The 22,200-nt window shown below is 40.3% G+C and overlaps 1 protein-coding gene across 1 annotated transcript; it reads right to left on the bottom strand.

The window, feature by feature from the left end:
* Positions 1 to 15,673: 15,673 nt before the first annotated feature.
* LOC115498977 (spermatogenesis-associated protein 31A6-like) lies at positions 15,674 to 21,474 on the bottom strand. The gene is made up of 4 exons (XM_030292642.1): positions 21,292 to 21,474; positions 20,504 to 20,561; positions 19,860 to 19,920; positions 15,674 to 19,586 (listed from the first exon to the last, which is right to left on the bottom strand). Exons 1-4 carry the CDS (start codon positions 21,472 to 21,474, stop codon positions 15,674 to 15,676), a joined length of 4,215 nt encoding a protein of 1,404 aa, XP_030148502.1.
* Between the last annotated feature and the right edge of the window lie 726 nt (positions 21,475 to 22,200).

The following is a 22,200-nucleotide window of genomic DNA, read 5'->3' as shown; positions in this document are numbered from 1 at the left end:
AGGGTGGGTGATGGGTATTGAGGAGGGCACCTTTTGGGATGAGCACTGGGTGTTGTATGGAAACCAATTTGACAATAAATTTCATATATTGAAAAAAATAAAATAAAATAAGTCACTCAGATAAAGACAGATATCATATGATTTCACTCTTATGTGGAATTTAAGAAACTTAACAGATGATCATAGGGGAAGTGAAGGAAAAATAAAAACAGAGAGGGAGGCAAACCATAAAATACTCTTAAATACAGAGAACAAACTGAGGGTTGATGGGGATGGGGGGGGAGGGTTGGGAAGTGTGTTAAATATGTGATGGGCATTAAGAAGGGCACTAGTTGGGATGAGCACTGGGTGTTATTTGTAAGTGATGAATCACTGGGTTCTACTCCTGAAGCCAAGACTACACTGTATGGTAACTTGAGAATTAAAAAAAAGTTGTAAATTTTTATAAAAATGCAAATAATTGCATTGGTGTCCTCCACTCACTTTTTATATGAAACTATTGTCAAAATCATATACTGTCAACATTATTCTTTTATTATTAGAAAATGTTTAGGGGACCCTGGGTGGCTCAGTCGGTTAAGCACCCGACTTCAGCCTAGGTCACAATATCGCCGTTCCCGAGTTCAAATCCCGCATTGGGCTCTGTGCTGACAGCTCAGAGCCTGGAGCCTGCTTCAGATTTTGTGTCTCCCTCTCTCTCTGCCCCTCTCCACCCCACTCTCTCTCTCTCAAAAATAAAATAAACATTAAAAAAATTTTTTTTAAGTGTTTACATTTCAGGATCACTTTCTCATTTTTCCTCAGATATTTCCATGAAGAAATTTGAAAAGAAAGTGAAATTTGTCTGTGATTATATCCAATCACCTATGAAGAATATCAAATTATTCTCATTTATTGGCCATCCCAATGGCATACCTGTAAGGCTGACAAGAACACAGGAAGGTAATAGTGCTCCTTACCAATCATGGTTTTGGGAGTGAAGCCCTGATATTTACAACCTGAATATCCTCTATATTAATCCATGTGAACATATTAGGTCACTGTAATATTAAGCGTTATTGGTAGGTGCCACATGTACAACTATAGGTGGCTTTCCCTACAAAATCTGCACACTATCCATCCTGTTCTGCCTGCATTGCAGCACCCCCCACCTGCTGTAAGAGATGTGCATGCTGGTGTTCAGCATTCTCCAACAGGAGGCTGCCCTGTATTCCTTTGGGGACTTTTTACCCTTGCAGCTCTGCAGCCATGACAGGCCCTGTGATTGCTCCATTCTACCTCCTTTCTATTATAACTGAATCTGACCTTTCTGTCTTATCTGACACAGCCATTGCAATTGATTTAAGGTCCCTTTGAAAATGTGTGGTCTCTGCTGCAGAATGAGGGAAAATGATTCACAAATGGGAATGTAATGGAGAAGTGGGCTGATGGGGCTCCTGATTTTCAAGAGTTTGATGAAACAGATTTTTCAGCTGGTATTTGTGGCCTCACTCTCTCTTGATATAAGTCCCACATGTGATTTGCCTGGTAAAGGAATCCAGGGCCCAGAGGTATGGTGGATTCTAGGCCTGTTTCTTTAAAAAGATCTGGAATCTGGATCCATCAGCGTACTCCATCATTTGTGTTATTCTTCTCATTAGAAGATAATTTTTGAGCATGCATTTCCAATTATGTGTACTCATTCATTTGTAAGTTGCATGGCTATCATACTTTTCTATAATTTTGTTATTAATATTACAAAAATATAAACATTTTAATTTTTTTTTTCAACGTTTATTTATTTTTGGGACAGAGAGAGACAGAGCATGAACGGGGGAGGGGCAGACAGAGAGGGAGACACAGAATCGGAAACAGGCTCCAGGCTCTGAGCCATCAGCCCAGAGCCCGACGCGGGGCTCGAACTCAGGGACCGCGAGATCGTGACCTGGCTGAAGTCGGACGCTTAACCTACTGCGCCACCCAGGCGCCCCAAAAATATAAACATTTTAAAGGAAGAGATAAAATAAATAATAATTTGAAGTTTTGATATTTTCTTTCTGTATCCCAGCATTCTGTCTTGTTCACTCACCTTGATCTGAATACTTACTATGTTGAGGCCACCACTCTCAGTGAAGCTTCTTTATGTAAGAGGCAAGCTTGTGATGGAAGGGAACAAAGGAGGAAATGTATCTCCCAAAACTGGGTTTGATGTAATTTTAATGTTTAAGTACCTCCTTCTCTCAGAATCTGTAATGATTACCTTGAACTTTAGTAGCAACATTGAGAGAAATATACACTTTTCATAATGAAGTTTACCTGGAAAGATGGATAGAACTCTGAATTTTGAGGTGATCCCCAAGATTCCTACCCACTGGGATACATACTTTAAATTAGAGTATGGGTGGGACTGTAAATACGGTGGATTTCACAACTGTGATCAGATTACAAAGGTGAAGGGATTTAAAGACCTAATGAAAATCTGAAATGAGCTGACTTTTGGTTAATAAAAAGGGAGATTATCCTGGATGGGCCTGATATAATTAAGTGGGCTCTTAAAAGGTATTGGATCCTTCCCGAAGAAAGATTTGAAGGAGCAAAGACAATTTTCTGTGAGCCTTTAAGAAACAAACTGTAAATCTATGGAGAAGGCCCTGTGGCAAGGAAACAAACTCCAAGGAACTGAATTCTACCAATTGCCAGTGAACTAGAAAGAGTACCTAAAACTCAAGGTAGCAGTTCTGACTGACACCTTGATTTTAACCCAGTCAAACCCAAAGATGAGGAACCAATTAACTTGTGCCTAGACTCCTGACTCATGGAAACTGAGACCATAAATTTTGTTATTTTTTTCTAAGCCACAAAATTGTAATAAGTTGTTATACAGGAATAGAAAACTAACACCAGAAGTAAAACACATCATACTTGATTGTTATTTCACGAAAGTTAATAAAGTTTCCTTCATGTGACATTATATATCCTCTAAATAACAAATTGCTATCATGAATATTTTCTGTACTCTGAAATATTTTACTTAAAAAAACAAAGTGAATTAACCTGTATAGGATGTTTTCATTTTTGTGCATTGAAACTATATTTTCCTTGCTCTGGTGATAGTGGAAAGCTTTTATTCTAGGGATACGTATCAACTGAATTATTAATGAAGTCATTCTTTTAAATTGGTTGGAGCAAAAAAAGCGTTTAGCTTGGGTGATGAGACATTAGTGTGTTGTTTGGGGTATATCTCTTTGCCTTTGTGTCCATTAGTTATTTTAACTGACTGCACTAAGACATTTACAACCTCCTAATTTAAATAGCATTGTTGAGGTATAATTAACATATTATAAATTATACATCTATTTAGTGTAGGTTTGGTACATTTTGGTGTATGATCATATCCTTAAAATCATCATCACCACCAAGATAATGAACATATCACCCTAAATTTTTCCTCATACTCTTTTGGAATACCTCTTTATTATCCCACTCCACCCCCCCCATCCCCCAAATCCTCAGGCAATGTCTGATTTGATTTTGTTACTATAGTTTTTATTTTCTAGAATTTTATATAAATAGAATTAAATAGATTTAAGATTTAAATAGATTTAAGTTGACAATATTTTGTCAACTTCTTTCATTCAGAAAATTTTTCAGACTCATATATATTGTTGCATGTGTTCACAATTAGGTTGTTTCTAATTTTGAGTTATTTAATATAAATTTTCTATAAATATCCTGGTCAAGTCTTTGCACAGACATAAGCTTTACTTCTCTAACGTTAAGTATCAAAGATTAGAATGGCTGGGTCATATGGTATGTTTGGTCTGTTATGGACCTGCAAAAATCATTTTTACATTCCCTCCAGTGTTCCAGTTGGTCCACATTTTTGCTGGCACTTGGTATGTTCAGTCTTTTATTTTCCCTCCTCCAGTAGAAATTCATACCAACAGTGTGCTTTAATTTTTTCCAGCTTTTCTGAGGTTTAGTTAACAATTAAAATTGTAAGATATTTAAAGTATGCAACATGATGATTTGATATATGTTGCATTGTGGAAGGATTATACCCAACATATCCATCACCTCACATATTTACCTTTGTGTATATGTGTGGGTGTGAATATTTAAGTTCTACTCTCTTAGCAAATTTCAGTTATACAATACAGTGTTATCAACTGCAGTCACCATGTCATACATTATATGTTTGGTCCTTATTCATCTTAGAACTGAAAGTTTGTACCCTTTTACCAAACTCTTCTTTTTCCTTCACTTCTCAGACCCTCATAACCACATTTCTACTCTAAGTTCAACTTTTTTTTCTTTTTTTTTTCCTTGGGACTCCACACATAAGTGATACCATATAGCATTTGTCTGGCTTATTTCATTTAACACAGTGTCCTCCAGGTTTATCCATGTTGTCACAAATGACAGGATTTCCTTTTTTTGGTAGGAAATGTTTTAATTATTTTTTGATAGGAAGTATAGACTGAAGTTAAGTTTTTTTGAGTATAGATATCCACTTATTTAATCACATTGTTGAACTTTTACATTTAGTTTTATTATTTATATAATTTAGTTTAAATATATCACTTTATAATTTATGTTCAATTGTTTCATCTTTTTCCACCTGCTGTTGAGGTTTGATTTTGTTTCTGGCTATTCCATTCAATCTCCTTTGTTGGCTTATTAGCTATAAATCTAATCAGTGATTGTTTCAGTTGTATAGTATACATCTCTAACCTAATACAGTTTACTTTCAACAGACATTATATCCCTTAATGTACAATATAAAATATTTACATTTATAAATTTCAATTTCTCCCCTCTTGGCTTTTATGCTGTTTTCACACATTTTACATGTTATACTATACCACATCAGAGAATTATCTTTTAAAGAGATTTAATTAGAATAGAATAGAAACCCCAGAATTAGGCCCACAAAAGTATGGCCAACTAATCTTTGACAAAGCAGGAAAGAATATCCAATGGAAAAAAGACAGTCTCTTTAACAAATGGTGCTGGGAGAACTGGACAGCAACATGCAGAAGAATGAAACTAGACCACTTTCTTGCACCATTCACAAAAATAAACTCAAAATGGATGAAGGACCTGAATGTGAGACAGGAAACCATCAAAACCCTAGAGGAGAAAGCAGGAAAAAAACCTCTCTGTCCTCAGCCGCAGCAATTTCTTACTTGACACATCCCCAAGGGCAAGGGAATTAAAAGCAAAAATGAACTATTGGGACTTCATCAAGATAAAAATGTTCTGCACTGCAAAGGAAACAACCAACAAAACTAAAAGGCAACCGACGGAATGGGAAAAGATATTTGCAAATGACATATCGGACAAAGGACTAGTATCCAAAATCTATAAAGAGCTCACCAAACTCCACACCCGAAAAACAAATAATCCAGTGAAGAAATGGGAAGAAAACATGAGTAGACAGTTGTCTAAAGAAGACACCCAGATGGCCAACAGGCACATGAAAAGATGCTCAACGTCGCTCCTCATCAGGGAAATACAAATCAAAACCACACTCAGATACCACCTCGCGCGAATCAGAGTGGGTAAAATGAACAAATCCCAAGAGAAACGGGAACCCTCTTGCACTGTTGGTGGGATTGCAAACTGGTGCAGCCGCTCTGGAAAACAGTGTGGAGGTTCCTCAAAAAATTAAAAATAGATCTACCTTATGAGCCAACAATAGCACTGCTAGGAATTTACCCCCAAGGGATACAGGAGTGCTGATGCATAGGGACACTTGTACCCCAATGTTTATAGCAGCACTTTCAACAATAGCCAAATTATGGAAAGAGCCTAAATGTCCATCAACTGATGAATGGATAAAGAAATTGTGGTTTTATACACAATTGAATACTACGTGGCTATGAGAAAGAATGAAATATGTCCTTTTGTAGCAACGTGGATGGAACTGAAGAGTGTTATGCTAATTGAAATAAGTCATACAGAGAAAGACAGGTACCATATGTTTTCACTCTTATGTGGGTCCTGAGAAAACAGAACAAACTGAGGGTTGATGGGGGGGTGGGAGGGAGGGGAGTGTGGGTGATGGGTATTGAGGAGGTCACCTTTTGGGATGAGCACTGGGTGTTGTATGGAAACCAACTTGACAACAAATTTCATATAAAATAAAATTAAATTAAAATACAGAAAGAAAGAAAGAGATTTAATTATTAAAAAATATTTTACACTTACCCTGTTCCACAACTTCAGCTCTAGGTAATGTTCAATAATATGTTTCCTCTTCTGCCCTTTCAGATCTAGAGGTGGAATGTTCTTCCTACTGTTACTAGTCTCTGCCTTCCATTTCTTGCTAGATCCTTCATCTCTCACATAGCTCTATAAGCAAAGCCTTTATTACATGTTCTTCAGAAGACCACTTTGTGCCATCTGTTTCTAGAATGGTAATGTACTGATATAAAATTTAAACACAATTCTTCTCTTTTTTCTATGAACCCTTGGAAAGGCAGCTTTTGTGGATTATCCCAGGGGTGTCCATTTACATAGCAGTTCCTGAGAAAACACTGGTCTATCTTTCAGATATCATCCACTTACTATTTTCAAGATCAAGTCACATGAAAAAAAAGTACGTTCATACACAGAGACCAAGATGTTTTGTTTATATCAGTCATTCCACAAACGTTTATTAAATTTTTGATCAGCCTGAATAGATTTTTGTGAATACTACAGATTTCTCAAAGAGCAAGATTTTAGTTTAATAGTGATTATTTTTATTGAACTGTCATTGAAATAAAATGTTATATTATTTTCAGGTGTACAACATGTGATTTGACAATTCTGTACATTGTGCAATGCTTACCACAATAAGTATAGTTACCATCTGTCACCATGCAGTTATTACAATATTATTGACTATATTCCCTATGCTGTACTTTTCATCCCAGAGACATTCATTTTACAACTGGAAGTTTGTACATTTAAAAAAAATTTTTTTTAGCGTTTATTTATTTTTCAGAGACAGAGATAAAGCACAAGTGGAGGAGCAGCAGAGAGAGAGGGAGACACAGAATCCGAAGCAGGCTCCAGGCTCTGAGCTATCAGCACAGAGTCCGACACGGCCTCAAACTCATGAACCGCAAGATCATGACCTGAGCAGAAGTCGGACACTTAACTAACTGAGCCACCCAGATGCCCCTGGAAGTTTGTACTTTTTAATCTCCTTTATCTTTTTATCTATCTCTTCACCCCCACTTTGCTCTGACAACCACCAGTTTGTTCTCTATTTACAAATCAGTTTCTAATTTTTGTTTGTAGGTTGTTTTGCTTTTTAGATTCCACATATAAGTGAAATCATATGATATTTGTATTTCTCTGACTTATTTCACTTAGCATAATACCCTCTAAGTCCATCCATGTTGTCACAAATGGCAAGATTTCATTCTTTTTTATGGCTGAACAATATTCCATTGTGTGTATACACCACATCTTCATGCATTCATCTACTAACAGGCACTTAGGTTGTCTCCATATCTTGTCTATTGTAAATAATGTTGCAATAAACATAAGGGTGTGTGTATCTTTTTCAATTAGTGTTTTTGTTTACTTTAGGGAAATTCCCAGCAATGGAATTACTGAAATGTATTAATTTCTATTTTTAACTTTTTGAGTAAACTCCATACTGTTTTCCATAGTGGCTACTACAATTTACATTCTCACCAGCACTGTATAAGGGTGCCCTTTCTCCAATCCTTGCCAACACCTGTTATTTCTCATCTTACTGTGGTTTCGATTTGCATTTTCCCAGTGATTAGTGATGTTGAGTATCTTCCTATGTATGTTTTGGTCACCTGTATATCTTCTTTAGAAAAATGTCTATTCAGATCGTCTACTCATTTTTTAATAGAATTGTTTGCTTTATTGGTGTTGAGTTGGTTTTATTAATGTTTTCTAATTTTTTGGTGTTTTCTATTTCACTGATTTCCACACTGATATTTTTAATTTACTTTACTCTGCATACTTTTGGTTTTATTTGATCTTCTTTTCTGGCTTTTAAGATGGAATCTGAGGTCATTGATTTAAAATCTTTTCTAATATATTTAGTACTATAAAATTTCTTCTAAGTACTTGATGAGGGAGATTCCACTAATATTGAAGTGTTTCCTTTTTTTTATAGTTACACAGAGTGAGCCAGGGCTGGGCAGGGAGAGGGGGAGAGAGAGAATCCCAAGCAGACTCTGTGCTAGTAGCACAGAGTTGATCAGGGCTCAACCAAGAGTTGAGATTGGTTGAGTTGGTTCAGCTTGTGTTGAAACCAAGAGTACGCTTAATCAACTGAGCCACCCAGGAGCCCCAAAGTGTTTCCTTTTTTAGTATATGTGCTGCCCAAGCGAGCACAAGTGTTTCCTTTTTCATTCAGCTCAAAATACTTTTTTGTTTGGCTCTATTTTAACCCATGAGTTATTCACAAGTGTTTTACTTGATTTTCAAGTATGTGAGGAAATTCTAGAGATCTGTTTTTACTTCTAATTAAATTCCAGTATTGTTAGAGAGCATACATTGTAAAAATGGAATCGTTTTAAGTTTACTGATACTTATTTTGTAGCCTAGAATAGTTAAATGTTTATTACGCATTGCAAAGAATGTGTATTCTATAAATGTCTATTAGACCAAGTTCATTGGTAGTGTTTACCAAGTCTTCTATGCTAGTATTGAATTTCTGTCTACATGTTCCATCTTATTGAGAAATGAGTATTGAAATCTGATTATAACTTGATTTTTCTGAAATTCTATCAGTTTTATCTTAAGGTATTTTGAAACTATGTTATTAGGCACACACACATTTAGCAGTGCGTGTCTGCTTGATAAATTGGCCCTTTTATCATTATAATTGTGAAAAAGTAAATGAATGCATAACTCAGTTGATCAATTAGTTTAAAGAAATTGGCATAAGAATAAAAAGATCTAGAGACCAGATGGAAGAAGCTTTGTTTATATTTTTAATTTTTTTTTTAATGTTTATTTTTGAGAGAGATAGAGGCAGAGTGGGAGCGAGGGAGGGGCAGAGAGAGGAAGAAATAGAACTTGAAGTAGGTTCCAGGCTCCAAACTGTCAGCACAGAACCAGACACGGGTCTCCAACTCACGAACTGCCGGATCATGACCTGAGCCGAAGTCAGACGCTTAACCGGTTAAGCCAGCCAGGCGCCCCTGTTTATGTTTTTAGAGGGAAGGTCTTCTGTGTTTTTAAATTATTGAAAATGTAATCAACAATGTTGATGTGGCTGTATTAAAAATGATACTTCTATGAAAAGTTAGAGAAAGAAAAAACAAGAAAAAAGCGTTCTGCATGTTTTCCAAGGAACAAACTTTCTTCTTTGCTGTGCAATAATAGAGGTTTGGTACAAAAATAACCACACAAAGTGAAAGGAAAAAATCAATAGTATTGTTATCTTCACAGCTAAATTCTTAACATTTTTTCTGATATATATTAAAAAAGGAAAATTGGCAAATATTTTAGGTTAAGTACCAATGTTTAAAAAAAAACAAACAAACTGGGACTAAATCCCTAGATTTACCAATTTCAAAAAGAAAGTAACATTTTATAAATTAAAATTTTATGAAATAAATGCAACTTTATAAAATTTGTAAATTTAGGCAATAAATGACTTGCCCAAGTAATCTAGTAGGTGGAATCCAAGGGCCAAATTCTATAAAACATATTTATTGACTCTATAAAATAAATTGGACATAGCAAATAGCTATGTAAAGAGTTACTATATAAAATTGTGGTGGAAATAAAAAGTTCAGTTATCTTCCTCCTGTAGTATCAGAAATACCTGACCCATCTGAGATAGGTGAGTTTTAGTGGTCACTGTAAACACATGGTAGAGATTGTGAAATCACAGAGAGCAGATGCTGTCAATTCCAGCTTCTGGACTCAGAGAAGGAAGAGTGGCAGATGCCGTTACAGTGAATGAGGGTGAGAAACTCTAAAAAATCAGCTTCATTTCCCCCCATCCAGGGGGCCATCTAATGCACAAAAATGCCCAGAACCAAAGAGCTGTGTAATCCACGTTTCCTACAGAAGATGTTAGCATTTTCTAAATCCTCACCTACTGTGCCTGGCAGGCATTACATGACACTTTTCTGGAAGTTTCATCAGCGTCATGTGCACATCTGTGACACAATGTGTCTGTGCAGAGCCCAGAGTGGACATCCCTGAGTAAATGGACTCTTCAGGTTACTACAGCCGGTGAGCAGCCAGGAAGGGGTACAGCAGCAAACTAAGGAAGGTGACTTGCAGCTGTTTGGAAAATACAACGGTTCACGTGACGAAGACCAATCTCGTGCCAGAAATGGTTGAGTCAAACCGACTTCAAATAACTGGTGGCAGTTATGAAGCCCCTGGATTATCCAGATACGGATGTTCCTTACTGTGCCCATGGTGTGACCACAACATAGTAGCTGTATATATTTGGGAACACTTTCAGAAATGTATTTCTCTGGCAGTTAGTTATAAAGTGAGTGAAACTAAAAATATAATCTATCAAGAAGAATCGCTGTTTGGGGTTAACATTGTAGAACGACTACTTTGGAAGAGATCTTTATTCCTTGGAGTATTAAGAAGGCATCACATAATTGCTGTCTTTGCACATTGTGTTCCAGAGTGCCTGGTTTATTGAAATCAGCATGAGGCCAGTTGTAAATATTTATCTTAAATCCAAATTTATAATATATCTTAAGTATCATGTAAAAAGTATTTCATCTGTAGATTAAGAATCACTTCATTTTCAGCAAAATGTTTTTATATGAAACTTCTTGAAAACAAAAGGGATCTGTTTTTGTTTTTTCCTCTAATTTTTGATACCAATTTCTTTTGGAAATATATAAATGGTAAAACTTCTTTTAAGATTTTAAGATAGGTGAATCTCACTAAAAGTAAAATACAGATGGCCATACAGTCTGGAAAAACTAATATATATTTAATGGATTGATACCCCTTGATTTCTTATTCTGAGGAAAATGTGCAAGTTTATTTCATGAAACCATCTGAAGCAATGTATGTAATATGCAATGATTGAAGGAAATTCTTCTTTAATATACATTGTTCATTATAATTTTGCACAACTTAATGAACTGTGAATTACTAGTGAGGAAAAGCACATTCAACTTATTACAGCAAGAAAGTACTTACTATGGACATTTCCCATGTTTCCAGACTTTCTGGCCACCCTGAGCAACTTTAATTCAAAAGACTAAGGAAAAATCACTTATTTTAACCATGTTAAAATAGTAACTTGAAAAAGATATTTTCCTGTATAAACTTTTCCTAATTGAGCCCATTTTGTTCTGATCAATAAACTTATCTGCATAACTTGTGCTATAAAAAAATGATCTGATAGAATGCTAAATGACATCCATGACCATACTCCATTTTATGATTCAATGATATCATAAAGGAATAAAGTAGAAAAATTAACAAAAAAAATAATAATAATAAAGTAGAAAAATTAATAGTTATAAATTGTTTATGTGGGAAAAATGAATTTCTTGTTAAAATAGACCAAAAGAGCCCTTGTGTCAGCCTTGCTCCTCTTAGAGAAAGAACTGTGATGTCATCATCCCAATGGAAAATCTGAGAGACTTAACCTGTGATACATCTTGACAGCTGTCATTGCAATTTTATCAAGGACAATAGGTTGCTTATGAGTATTGAGAAATATGTAGTCTCATTGTAATGTACCCTTTGGAAAATGCTGGATATATAAAAAATGAAGTTTCATTATTCATGATAATATAAATATATCAATATGATTAAATCAACGTTTATTTATTTTGGGACAGAGAGAGACAGAGCATGAACGGGGGAGGGGCAGAGAGAGAGGGAGACACAGAATCGGAAACAGGCTCCAGGCTCTGAGCCATCAGCCCAGAGCCTGACGCGGGGCTCGAACTCACGGACCGCGAGATCGTGACCTGGCTGAAGTCGGACGCTTAACCGACTGCGCCACCCAGGCGCCCCTCAATATGATTAAATCAATTAATATGTTAATATATCCCTTGCTCAGTAATTTTTAAGCTATCTATATATCTCAAAAAAGACATATTTCATAATATTTCAAATTTATTCTAAACAATGTGTTCTTTTTTAGCCCTGTAATAATATAAAGTGGATCTTGACTGCCTATCTTAGAAAATGTGCATTTCATAGAATTAAAAATGAATCCTTCTCAATAGTTTGTCCTTTTTTTTAAATGTTAGCTGAACATTAGGACTGTGTTATATACTGAAGACATGTATAATAATATCATTTATCATTGAAGGAATAAAATAATATAAAGAAGTATAATTTTGCTAGATGATATAATAGGAATATTACCAGGAATTTCACTTATTTGTGAAAAATATTCACCGATAGATAGCTTGTTAAAAAATAAAACCCACAAACCTGATGCAAACTGTTAGGTGCAAAATAATGTCCTAATTACATAGACCTCTGCAAGACAAGTATGAATCCAGACACCTCTTTTCTGGTTTATTTCATTTCTAGAGTCCATTTGTTGCAGGTCTTTATTATGTTTTCAAAGTAAATAAGTAATCCATTTGCAGTTCAGGTCTTGTCCCCAAGAGAATAAAAAAAATATGCAACAGTGACACCATTTGGCTGGATAATAACTAAAACTGGACAAATAAGATATTTTCTCTCATTGGAGACTGTTTTAGTTGTGTTTAAAAATTGTGATTCTCAAGTTAATGGGCACCTGTGGAAATTCATTTTGCAAATCTACACGTAGAATCAGTAATTCTTTTGTTCAGAGTCAATAACATTACAAAAGAAAAAAATTCCCAAGCATTTCCCCAAGCAGAGACCCCCATTTAGCACAATGCTGACAATGCCTGAGTGTTTTGAGGATTGCAAGAGGGGCATAACTGACAATCCCTCTTGTGCTGCTACTATGCTAGTTTCATATTTACCAAGAAGGACTTGTCAATATTTGTCTGCTTGGGATCTTGAAAAATGGATGCGAGGTCTCTGTGAGGTCTTTGTGTTGAGTCTCTATGGGGTATCTGTGTAAGGTCTCAATGTGAAATGTCTGTGCGGCAGTGAAAGATTTCTGTGCACTGTCTGTAGATGTCTTTCTGTGAGGTTTCTATGTGAGGTCTTTTTGAGGCTATGTGATGTCTCTGAGTGTCGTTTCTGGGTGAGGTCTCTGCGTGAGGTCTGTATGGAAGGTACCATCGGGAAGTCTTGATAGGTTTGCCGTTAGGTCTCTGGAAAATCTCTGAAATCTGTACTAGGTTTCTGTCTGAGAATCTGTGGGGCAACATGAAGTCCCTATACGAGGTCTCAGTGTGAGGTCTCTGTAAGGCAACATGCTAGTCACCATGGAAGGTGTCTGTGTGAGAGAGGTCTCTGTTGAGAGTTGTCTCTGTAAGGTCTGTGTGTTCTCTTTGCTGGGAAGTGTCTCTGTGTTGTCTCTGCATGAAGTGTCTCTGTGTGGGTGTCTCCATTTCTGGCCTTGCCACACCTTATGGAAATCTGAGCAACAGAAGGGTGAAGGCACTTGCTTCTTTGTGTTTGAGGGGTGGGGTGGGGGAGGGGTTGTGTTGTTGTTTGTTTTCTGTTCCATCAGCATCCCCATCTGCAGCACTTCTGGCAGGGGCTATGTGGTCCACATCTAGCCCCTACTCCTGTCCCAGAACTCAACTCTCAGTGCCCCTTGAAGACTTAATAGCAACCAGGCTCAGGGCCCCTTGCTCTGTCCCACCCTCTCCTAATCTCCCAAGGGCCCCAAGGTGCTGTCTGTGCTAGGTCCCAATCCCTTTCCACAGGTCTTGGCTCCACTTACATTGCTGGACCCACTCTGGAGGCTGACTCAGGAATTGGGTCCCAGAGGCAAGACCTGGCTCCAGGGAGAAACCAGTGACACAAGCAGGCTTAAACCCACTCTCCCCTCCACCCCAGGTCCCACATGTTGGGCATCCTGACAGGCATGGGGGACAGGGCCCATTCCTGTTATCCTCTGGATCAAGGGCATCTCCTGGAGCAAGACTCTCTACCATGGGAATGATGCCCTCTGCAGCTGTGCCTACTGTGCACAAAGCACAGACTAACGCTAGAGAAATTGCTCATCTTCTTGCTTTCTCATATGGATAGGGGCCAGGGAAGGGGGAAAGCTGTGCTAGAAGTGGAGAGAGCAGTGGACCACTCCTGAGCTATACCTCCCCATTTTGAACAGGTCATTTCCATGCTCTCCCCAACTCCCATTTCACAAATCCTGTCTGATGGCCTCATCTGCTGGACTCTGGAGTATGCAAGGACTGGGAGCCAGACGAGACTTACTACATGATTGCAGGCCAGTCTCTGGGCCTTTTAACTCCCCACCACTCCTTGAGGAGCAGTTCTACAGCCCTGTGTTTAAATAAAGGTCACCAGACTGGAAGTTACATCTGAAGCTCCCTAATCCTGGCTTTTCCACCTGTATTCTTGAATTCAAGAGGTGATAATGTGTAAGTGTATTAAATATATTATTAAGAGATTAACCTTCCCTCATTTGCTTTACATCTACAAATTTGACCATCTGTTCTGGATATAAAAGTGGCTTCTCTATGTCTGTGATCTTAGAGCTGAAGTGGGGTGGAGACCATGATGGGGTATGATGAGCCACTGGGCCCTTAACTTTTTCTTTCCTCCAGGCCTGTAGATGGTGGTGAGATATCAGAGGCTCTTCATTCACTGCAAATTTATAGGCACCATGTGTCCCTTTGCCTTTTTCTTTGGATCCAAACTTTTCAACTTGTCTCCCACATCCCATTCTAAGTTCATAGTATTCAACCATCACATAGTTACTACATACAGATACTCTCAATCCTGTTTCATTAATCCAGAACTCCTTCTCTGGGGTTAACATAGAGGGAAAGCAGGTGACCCTTGAATATTCATTTGGGGTAAAGGTGAACATAGCCCTTAGCAACTTCCCTGATGTTCTCTCACTTACACATACTCAGAGCTGGAAGTGCCATCCTCATCACTGGAAGTACAGGAAAGGCAGAGGTGGAAGAGGGTGACATTAAAGCTAAGCTCAGAGGGGTTCACAGGGCCTAACTCAACCTCAGCTCTTCACAAGAGAGAGAAGGGGCTCTCAAGAGCAAGTGCCCTCTATTCTTCACCAAGAGATCCAGGAAAAAGATTTCTCCTGCTTCTGAACTTTAGGCCTAGTACCCTCTACCAAATTTCAGTCCACTTGGTTCTGATACTTCCTGGAGCCTGAGTGGGACCCTGAGTCCAGCCCCATGATGTCTGGAAACCTATCCCCTATAGCTGTATAAATTTAAAAATAGAGTGGAAGTAGGAGAAAGGCAAGCTGAGCCAGATCTTGGGTAAGGTCTTCATAGGTATTTCTCATCTTTTTAGGGTAGTTTTTGTTTGCATAATGACAGTATCATGAAAACAATGTATAATGAAAGGATAAGGAGCAAGCCTACAATGCCCAAGGCCAAAATCCCTCCATTCTCCTCCCTTCTAGAAGCCAAAGTACATACTGAGCATAGCACAGACAAAAGCAACCGTACTACCCTCTTTTGGGGGGAAAACATATATATTGGGGAATATTAGGTATTTGGATGTGCTAATGAGAAAAAAAACACTTTCTTTACATGGACTAATTTTTTTCTTGAAGACATATTTTCCTACTAGGAAAGGCTAAAGAAGTATTTTATGATCGACCAAACAGGGAGGCTTGAAGAAGACAGTGCCGTGGACAGTGTTGATGGTAGCCTGGGGCACCTGGCATCCTTGGCCTATACTGGCAGGGACTGACTGGAGACAAAGTCTTCTTGGGAGGCAGGGATGGGAGGTGCCTTGGGTCCAGTTGCTCATCCTCGAATCTTACACTTTTCAAGGACTGTCGGTGTTTAACCTGCCTTTCCTTGAAAGAGCTACTCTGACCATTGGAGGTGTCTTGGTGATTGTGGGCTGTATAACTCATTCTCCCATGCTCTGGGTAGAAGGGAACCCTGTGGTAGCAGAAACACCCACATACTGGTGCTTGGAGTTCCTGTTTGTGCTCATTTAACTTTGTGCCATGAAGTCCATGGTGGATTGCCATTTTCTCCTCTAGAATTTGTCCAACAGCTGTCATGAGTGCCTGAACCTCAGCAGTCTCATTAGCCATAATTGATCTGCTTTTGACTGGTCCTTGGCTCTGGGCAGAGGCTATTACTGGCTTACATTTTTGCATAGTGTTCTGACCTTTGACTTTTCTATTGGGGAAAATCCATTGAAAAAAGTGCCTCATCCTTTTTCTGAAGAGGTTTTCTGGAGGACCTTGTTTCTTCTCTGGCAGGAACTGTATGCATCTGTTCCTAACAGAGTCTACTATTCCTCTGACTGGGGAAAGGTGACTCATACTTTCAGCTTGAGAGGTCCTCAATTCTTCAAACCGTTCTTTATTCGTTCCTGAGTTGGGCCTCCTACAGTCCTCTCTCTTATAAGTAGAGGCAGTCATCTTGCTCTGGCTCTTCCATGAGTCCTGAAGTCCAGAGTTCATGGGATCTTGCTGCCTTAAGCAGCTCCTTTGGTTTACCATTAAGCCATACAGCATCTGGGAAGCTATCTTGTCTCCAGTAGGCACTGTCTGGGGATAACACTGAGGTGCCTGAGAAGCCAAGTTGTCTACAGCAAGGGTCACGTGTGTAGGACAGTCTTGAGACTGGTTCTCTGGCTTTATCTTCAATTTGGACTTAAATTCACTAACCTCTGTGTTAAGGCATGACTCTCCAGGATCTTGGATAGCAGACATTCTAGAAAGTTTTTTACTGGTATCTAAACCCCCCATATGTGCATTTATGGTTTGGGGTTTTGTGAGCACATTGGTTCCCAAGATGGGTCTTGGCTGAAGAGTAGGAGGCTTGGCCTCCACTGCCTCCCTGGCCTTTTCAGACCTAAGATATTGGGGTCCTAAGTTCATCTTCAGCATTGCTACCCTATGGCAGGGGTCTTGTGAAGCCCAATCCTCATTCTCCTCTCTTGGCTCATTCCCGGCCATTGCTGAACTGGGACTCAGCTCTAGGCTGCTCTTCTCAGCCCATTCTGCAGAATCACTCTGTGGAGTTCTGCCCATGAGGTTGAGTGTGAAGGACTGAGAAGGTGGCCTGCTATCCTGTCCAGTCAGAGAGGCCTTTGAGGACCCCTGGTTGTCATCAGATGGGGTCCTTACCAGGGCCCTCTGGATTTCCTCATACATAGGTGAAGGGGCAAGGAGAGGCCTCTCCAGGGTGAGACCTGACTCTTCTGCTACAACTTTCTTTCCCAGACATGCCTGAGAAGGTCTTCCCAGGGATTCGGCAAATTTGATTATTGAGGCAGTTCCAGACATACAGGTGGATGAGGGGTTAAAGGCAAACTGCAGAATGGGCAAAGGTTGAACCTTTTTCAACTTAAATAGATTTATGGGCTTAAGAGCCTTGAGGGGTAGACCCCACCTGTGCCTCACCCAAAACCTTATAATATGTGCTTCCAGCACTTCTTGAATGTCTGGATTGAGGAAGGAAACCCTGTGGGAGGTGTTCACATATGGTCCCCAACACTTCAAGATTCCTAGGTTTCTGATTTCCTTGTGAGTGTTGGACTTGGGAAAAGCATGGTTGACTGCAAGCCAGGATTTGTGCACACTCACAGGGATCAAACTCCCACTGATCTTCCCCAACTTCCTACCCAAATGGTCTTTCAGGATGTTTTCTAGATTCTTATCTAAGCTCTTTAGCAAATCGCTCCCTGAGTCACTCATTGACAACCCCAAGTCACATTCTGACTCTCCAGAGCTTACTTCCTGAAACCCCATTAGGGAGCTTTCTGAGTCCCTGGAGAGATCTTTTGGGACCTTCCCCAAAATATACCCCAGGCCCTTGCCCATGCCCTGGCTTAGCTGGAACTCCACTTTCTGTGTATCCTTGTTGCTTTTACCTGCACATGCAGAGGGACGTGAGGGTCCATGCTTGCCCTTTGCCTGACATGTCCCTGGTAATTCACCCTGAAGCTGCCTTAGTTCCAGAGACTCTTGGATCTTACGGGGCAGCTCCCACCGGTGTTCAATAAGCCACTTTTGTAGGTGTTGCTCCAGTTGCTTACGGAGTTCAGCACTGATTGGAAAGTTCTCAGGAAGGAGGGAGACTGCCCAACTGTCCTCAGGAAGATTGGAAGTGAAGACACTAAAGACTTCTTGAGATCTTTTGATTACAGAGGATAAAGCCCACCCACTTTCTAGTTGCTTCTGCAACAAAGGCCATTCTGGATGTTGAATCTCAGGTGGGATGAGAAATTGTGACTTATCCTGGGCTATAGGGCAAGATACTTCACAGGCCTCAATCTGAGGTGGCGAAGGTGATAGGATTGGAAGAGAGGATTGGCGATGATCCTGGGTCAGGATCTGAGCCAGAGACGGTGGTTGAAATTGAGGTACAGATGAAACCAAGGGTTGAGATTGGAACTCCAGTTGGGACGGGGGCTGGGACTGAGAAAGCAGTGGAGATAGTTTAGCCTGCATTTGAGTTGGGCAGGCACTTGAGATTCCATTGAATAAGAAAGAGGAAGACTGTGGCACTGAAGAGCCCTCAGAGATCCAGGCAGTAGCTACAAGAGATTCGCTGTGTAGAGAGGGGAGACCCCAGAAAAGTTGGTTATATTTCTGCTGTAGATGGTGTCCCAAGACCTTAGGATATGAGAGCTTCTGATGACCAGGCAGCTGCTCTGGTTTTCCTTTTGTACTCCAGAAGTGTTGGAGGCTTGTGTTCTGTTCAGGACTCAGTGACTTCAACATATTCCCCAAAGAATTCAGGTGGTAGTCTGGGCTTATTTGTTTTGGATATGATTCATCTTTTTCTTTTTCTTTCCAAATCTTGACCTTGACTCTCTTTGTGACTTGTATTTCCAGGAGCTTCTGATTATCTGAGCTCAGCAAAGAGGGGCTAGCAGCTCCTACCTGTCTGTTGGTGGGGTTTCCCCAGAATGAGGCCTCTGGTGAGTGGTGGGAAAGGTGTTCTTGCTGAGACTCATAATTTGATGAGGTTGAGAGGCACAGGGCTTTGGCAGCAGTGTGCCACCATGACAAGGCTGAAATGGGACAACTTGAGTGGCCAAGGCCTGAGATGGCTGGAACAGCAGAAGCTGACCAAGGGGTGTGAGATGACCTCTGTGGAATGGTGCTCGGTGGGAATGCCAAGGAGTCACATTGAGGAAGAGTCAGAATAGAGTCTGGAGGTTGTGGGGCAGAGGAGGTTCTCAGAGGTGGAGGGCAGGCCTCTGAATTAAGGGGACATGGAGGCAGAGGGGAAAGAGCAAGTGGCTGGGGCAAAAGGCTGTTGAGGGGAAGGAAACGCTCTGGTGGCGAAGAGGCACTCAGAGATGAGTGGGAATGAACAGAAACTGAAGAGGTCATTGAGCCAAGAAGTAGAGGGCGCTGAGTCAGAGGAACTGGGGTAGCCAACAGGGACATGGTGGGAGCAGCAGCATCCATAGGCTCCCTGCATGGCTGGTGGGCTCCAGCAGGCACTGCTTTGCACACCTCACCAGGGATGTCTTGACATAAGAGTTGATGAAAGCCACCCTTGTCAGGGAGCCTCCCCAGGCAGCTGCAGGAGACAGGAGGCACAAGCTGCAGCTAGAAGCTGACAGGGCAAGGAGGGCAGGGCAGGCTGGGCAGGGATAACACCTGCAACCTACAGCCCTCCACAGTCTCCATACTGATTTCACATTGCTCCTGCTATTCCTTACCCCAGAGCTTTATCCATACTTTGTTTCTGTGGCTCCCCCTCCCAGGGTTCCCTATGGACCAGGGGTCAAATCATAAACTCTGGGACAAAGGAGGACCAAGGAAAAGGGGGAAAAGGGGAAAAATTCTTTACCTTTGCAGAAGTGAAATCAGACTGCGAGCTCCCTCCAGTTCTTTCAGGCAATTTCTGCAAGCTGGAAATAAGGAGGCTGGGTTACAGTAGTGAAAGTAGGGCCCTAAGTGTTTTAGGGGAGGCTGAGTGCAGGGGGGAGCTTTTAGGCTGAGCTTTTAGGGGGAGACTGTTGGGAGATTAGACTATGGAGCCCAAGCATCACTGTTCAAAGCCACATGATCCCTCACAGTGATGGCCAGGTTTATTATGGGGAGTACTTTGTCATTTACATTACCCCCCAGAGCCCTCACAACTGCCTTGTTGGGGAGAAAGGACAGGGATCACCTCACAAAAGAATCTGAGTGAAGTTAAACCACTTATCAACCCGGAGGTTCCACCTCTGGATCTAGGCATTAGTGGTCTACTACCGCCCACACACCTCTGCCAGCTGACACCCATTTCAGCCTCTATCAACTTCCTTCCAAGCATGGAATCTGGGAAATATACAGTAGCTGATCTCCTTCCTAAGAGCCTCTCTGAGGGCTCTTTTTCCTGAAGGATGGCCTCTGCCCCTGGCATCCTTGGAGACCATGGAATTAGACCCTCAGGAGCAAGAGAGATGGAGAATAACTTGGCACATGTAGGGCTAAATGGCATAAGCTTACCTTTCAAAGCTCCACTTTTTTTCTTACTCTTGCTCCTCCTCCTCAGCTCCACTTGATGCTATGAGAAAAGATGAGGGACTGGGACTCAATTATCTCTTCTCTCTAGATGATTCACAGATGTTCAGTGTTCATAAACAATATGACTTTCTACATTTCTACATATAATGGAGCTCTGTGGCTTTCTTTTCTTTTACTCATCTTTAAAATGAATAAAATATTTTTAGTTTTTCTTCTTTGAAAAATGTAAAAATGGATTTTCTATGTGAGATCACCATGAATTTCTTTCATCACTATTCCTCTACTCAAGAAATACACACACACACATACAGGTCCTTCTATGCTCCACTGGATAAGACTCTGTTTCCAGAGTTCAGACCCCCACTCTAGCCCTTTAGAGGCTCTCAGGTTCAGCACTGCCTTCAGATCAGCCCAACACAGAGGAAGAGCTCACCTGAGACACCTGCCACAGGAAGGGGAAAGTGGCTGGTAAAACAATGTTTAGGAGTCTGTTCTTCTGCAGACAATGAACTCAGTATACAGTCCTCACTCACTGGTCACTGAATCTGGGACTTTGCCCAGGAGACCTAGGGTCTGGAGATCTTGGGATAGAAACCCTTGTGCCCACTCTAAGCTTTGCCTGGCCTAGCTAGTCCCTAGAAGGATGATGTTCTATTCTTTCCTGAGATTTCCCATCTCACAAGACTCTCTAGATGATTTAGAAAAGTGGATATAAGAATAAGGAAAAAAAAGAGATAATCCCTGTTGGGGTTTAGCTAAAGTTTCCTTACCTTCCTGATATTTCTATATTTCTTAGCTGGTGATAAGGATGGATTACTCTGAAAACAAGGGAGTAACAGAAGGAAGAGCCCCAGTCCACACAGGAAGGCAAAGATGGCATCAATCACCCAGGAGGTGGGACCAGAGCTCAGCCAGGAGGTACCAGTGCTTCTCAGGGAAAAGAAATTCTCCATCTTTGGAAATCTGTTGTCCTCAGGCAACTGAGCACTGGTAGTTCACTTGGGGACAGAGCTCTAGGCCTGCATCACAGAGCTAAAGCCTTGTCACAAAGGGTTCCTGAGAATGGGGGAGGGGACGGTGAGAGGACCCAGCTAGAGCATCACCCCTCCCCCATCATTCAGTCCCACAGATCCCTGCACTTTCCTGAGCCTTCTAGATTCCACCTTCCAACTCTACTGTCATGACAGAGAGACCTTAGCCAATTTTCTATTCATTCCATCTAGAACTCAGATATTACCTGGTCCCTTTGTCCATTAGGGGTCTTGACTCAGGGCCCACTAATTTTATAACCCTTGAAAATCTGAAGTTGACCCTAGAATTTTGGCTATTTCCCGGGGAAATTTTCTTTTGGAATTTTCTCTGTCCTCAACTCTAGTTTCCCATATAATGTTCTTGTCTTGTATAAACCCAAGCCCATAATTTAAATTTCTTTTGCAGTTAGTTTCATGAATTTTAGTGTTTGCTTTGTCTCATTTTCAAAAGGACATATACACAAAAAATAAGATAATTATTCAAAATTCATAAATTAAAGTATGAAAGTTACTTTCTAAGTTTGTAACATTTATAATTCTAAAGTTAGTAAAGCTTTAAACTTTACTACAAAGACTTTTGGGACATGTGGATAAATACACACATTCACAGACACATACACACACTTAGCCTTTCGCAAACCAATCCAG

The sequence above is a fragment of the Lynx canadensis genome, chromosome D4, assembly GCF_007474595.2.
Source record: "Lynx canadensis isolate LIC74 chromosome D4, mLynCan4.pri.v2, whole genome shotgun sequence".
Lineage (NCBI taxonomy): Eukaryota > Metazoa > Chordata > Mammalia > Carnivora > Felidae > Lynx > Lynx canadensis.
The sequence above is the reverse complement of the archived record's forward strand: the minus strand, read 5'-3'. Positions and strand labels throughout refer to the sequence as shown.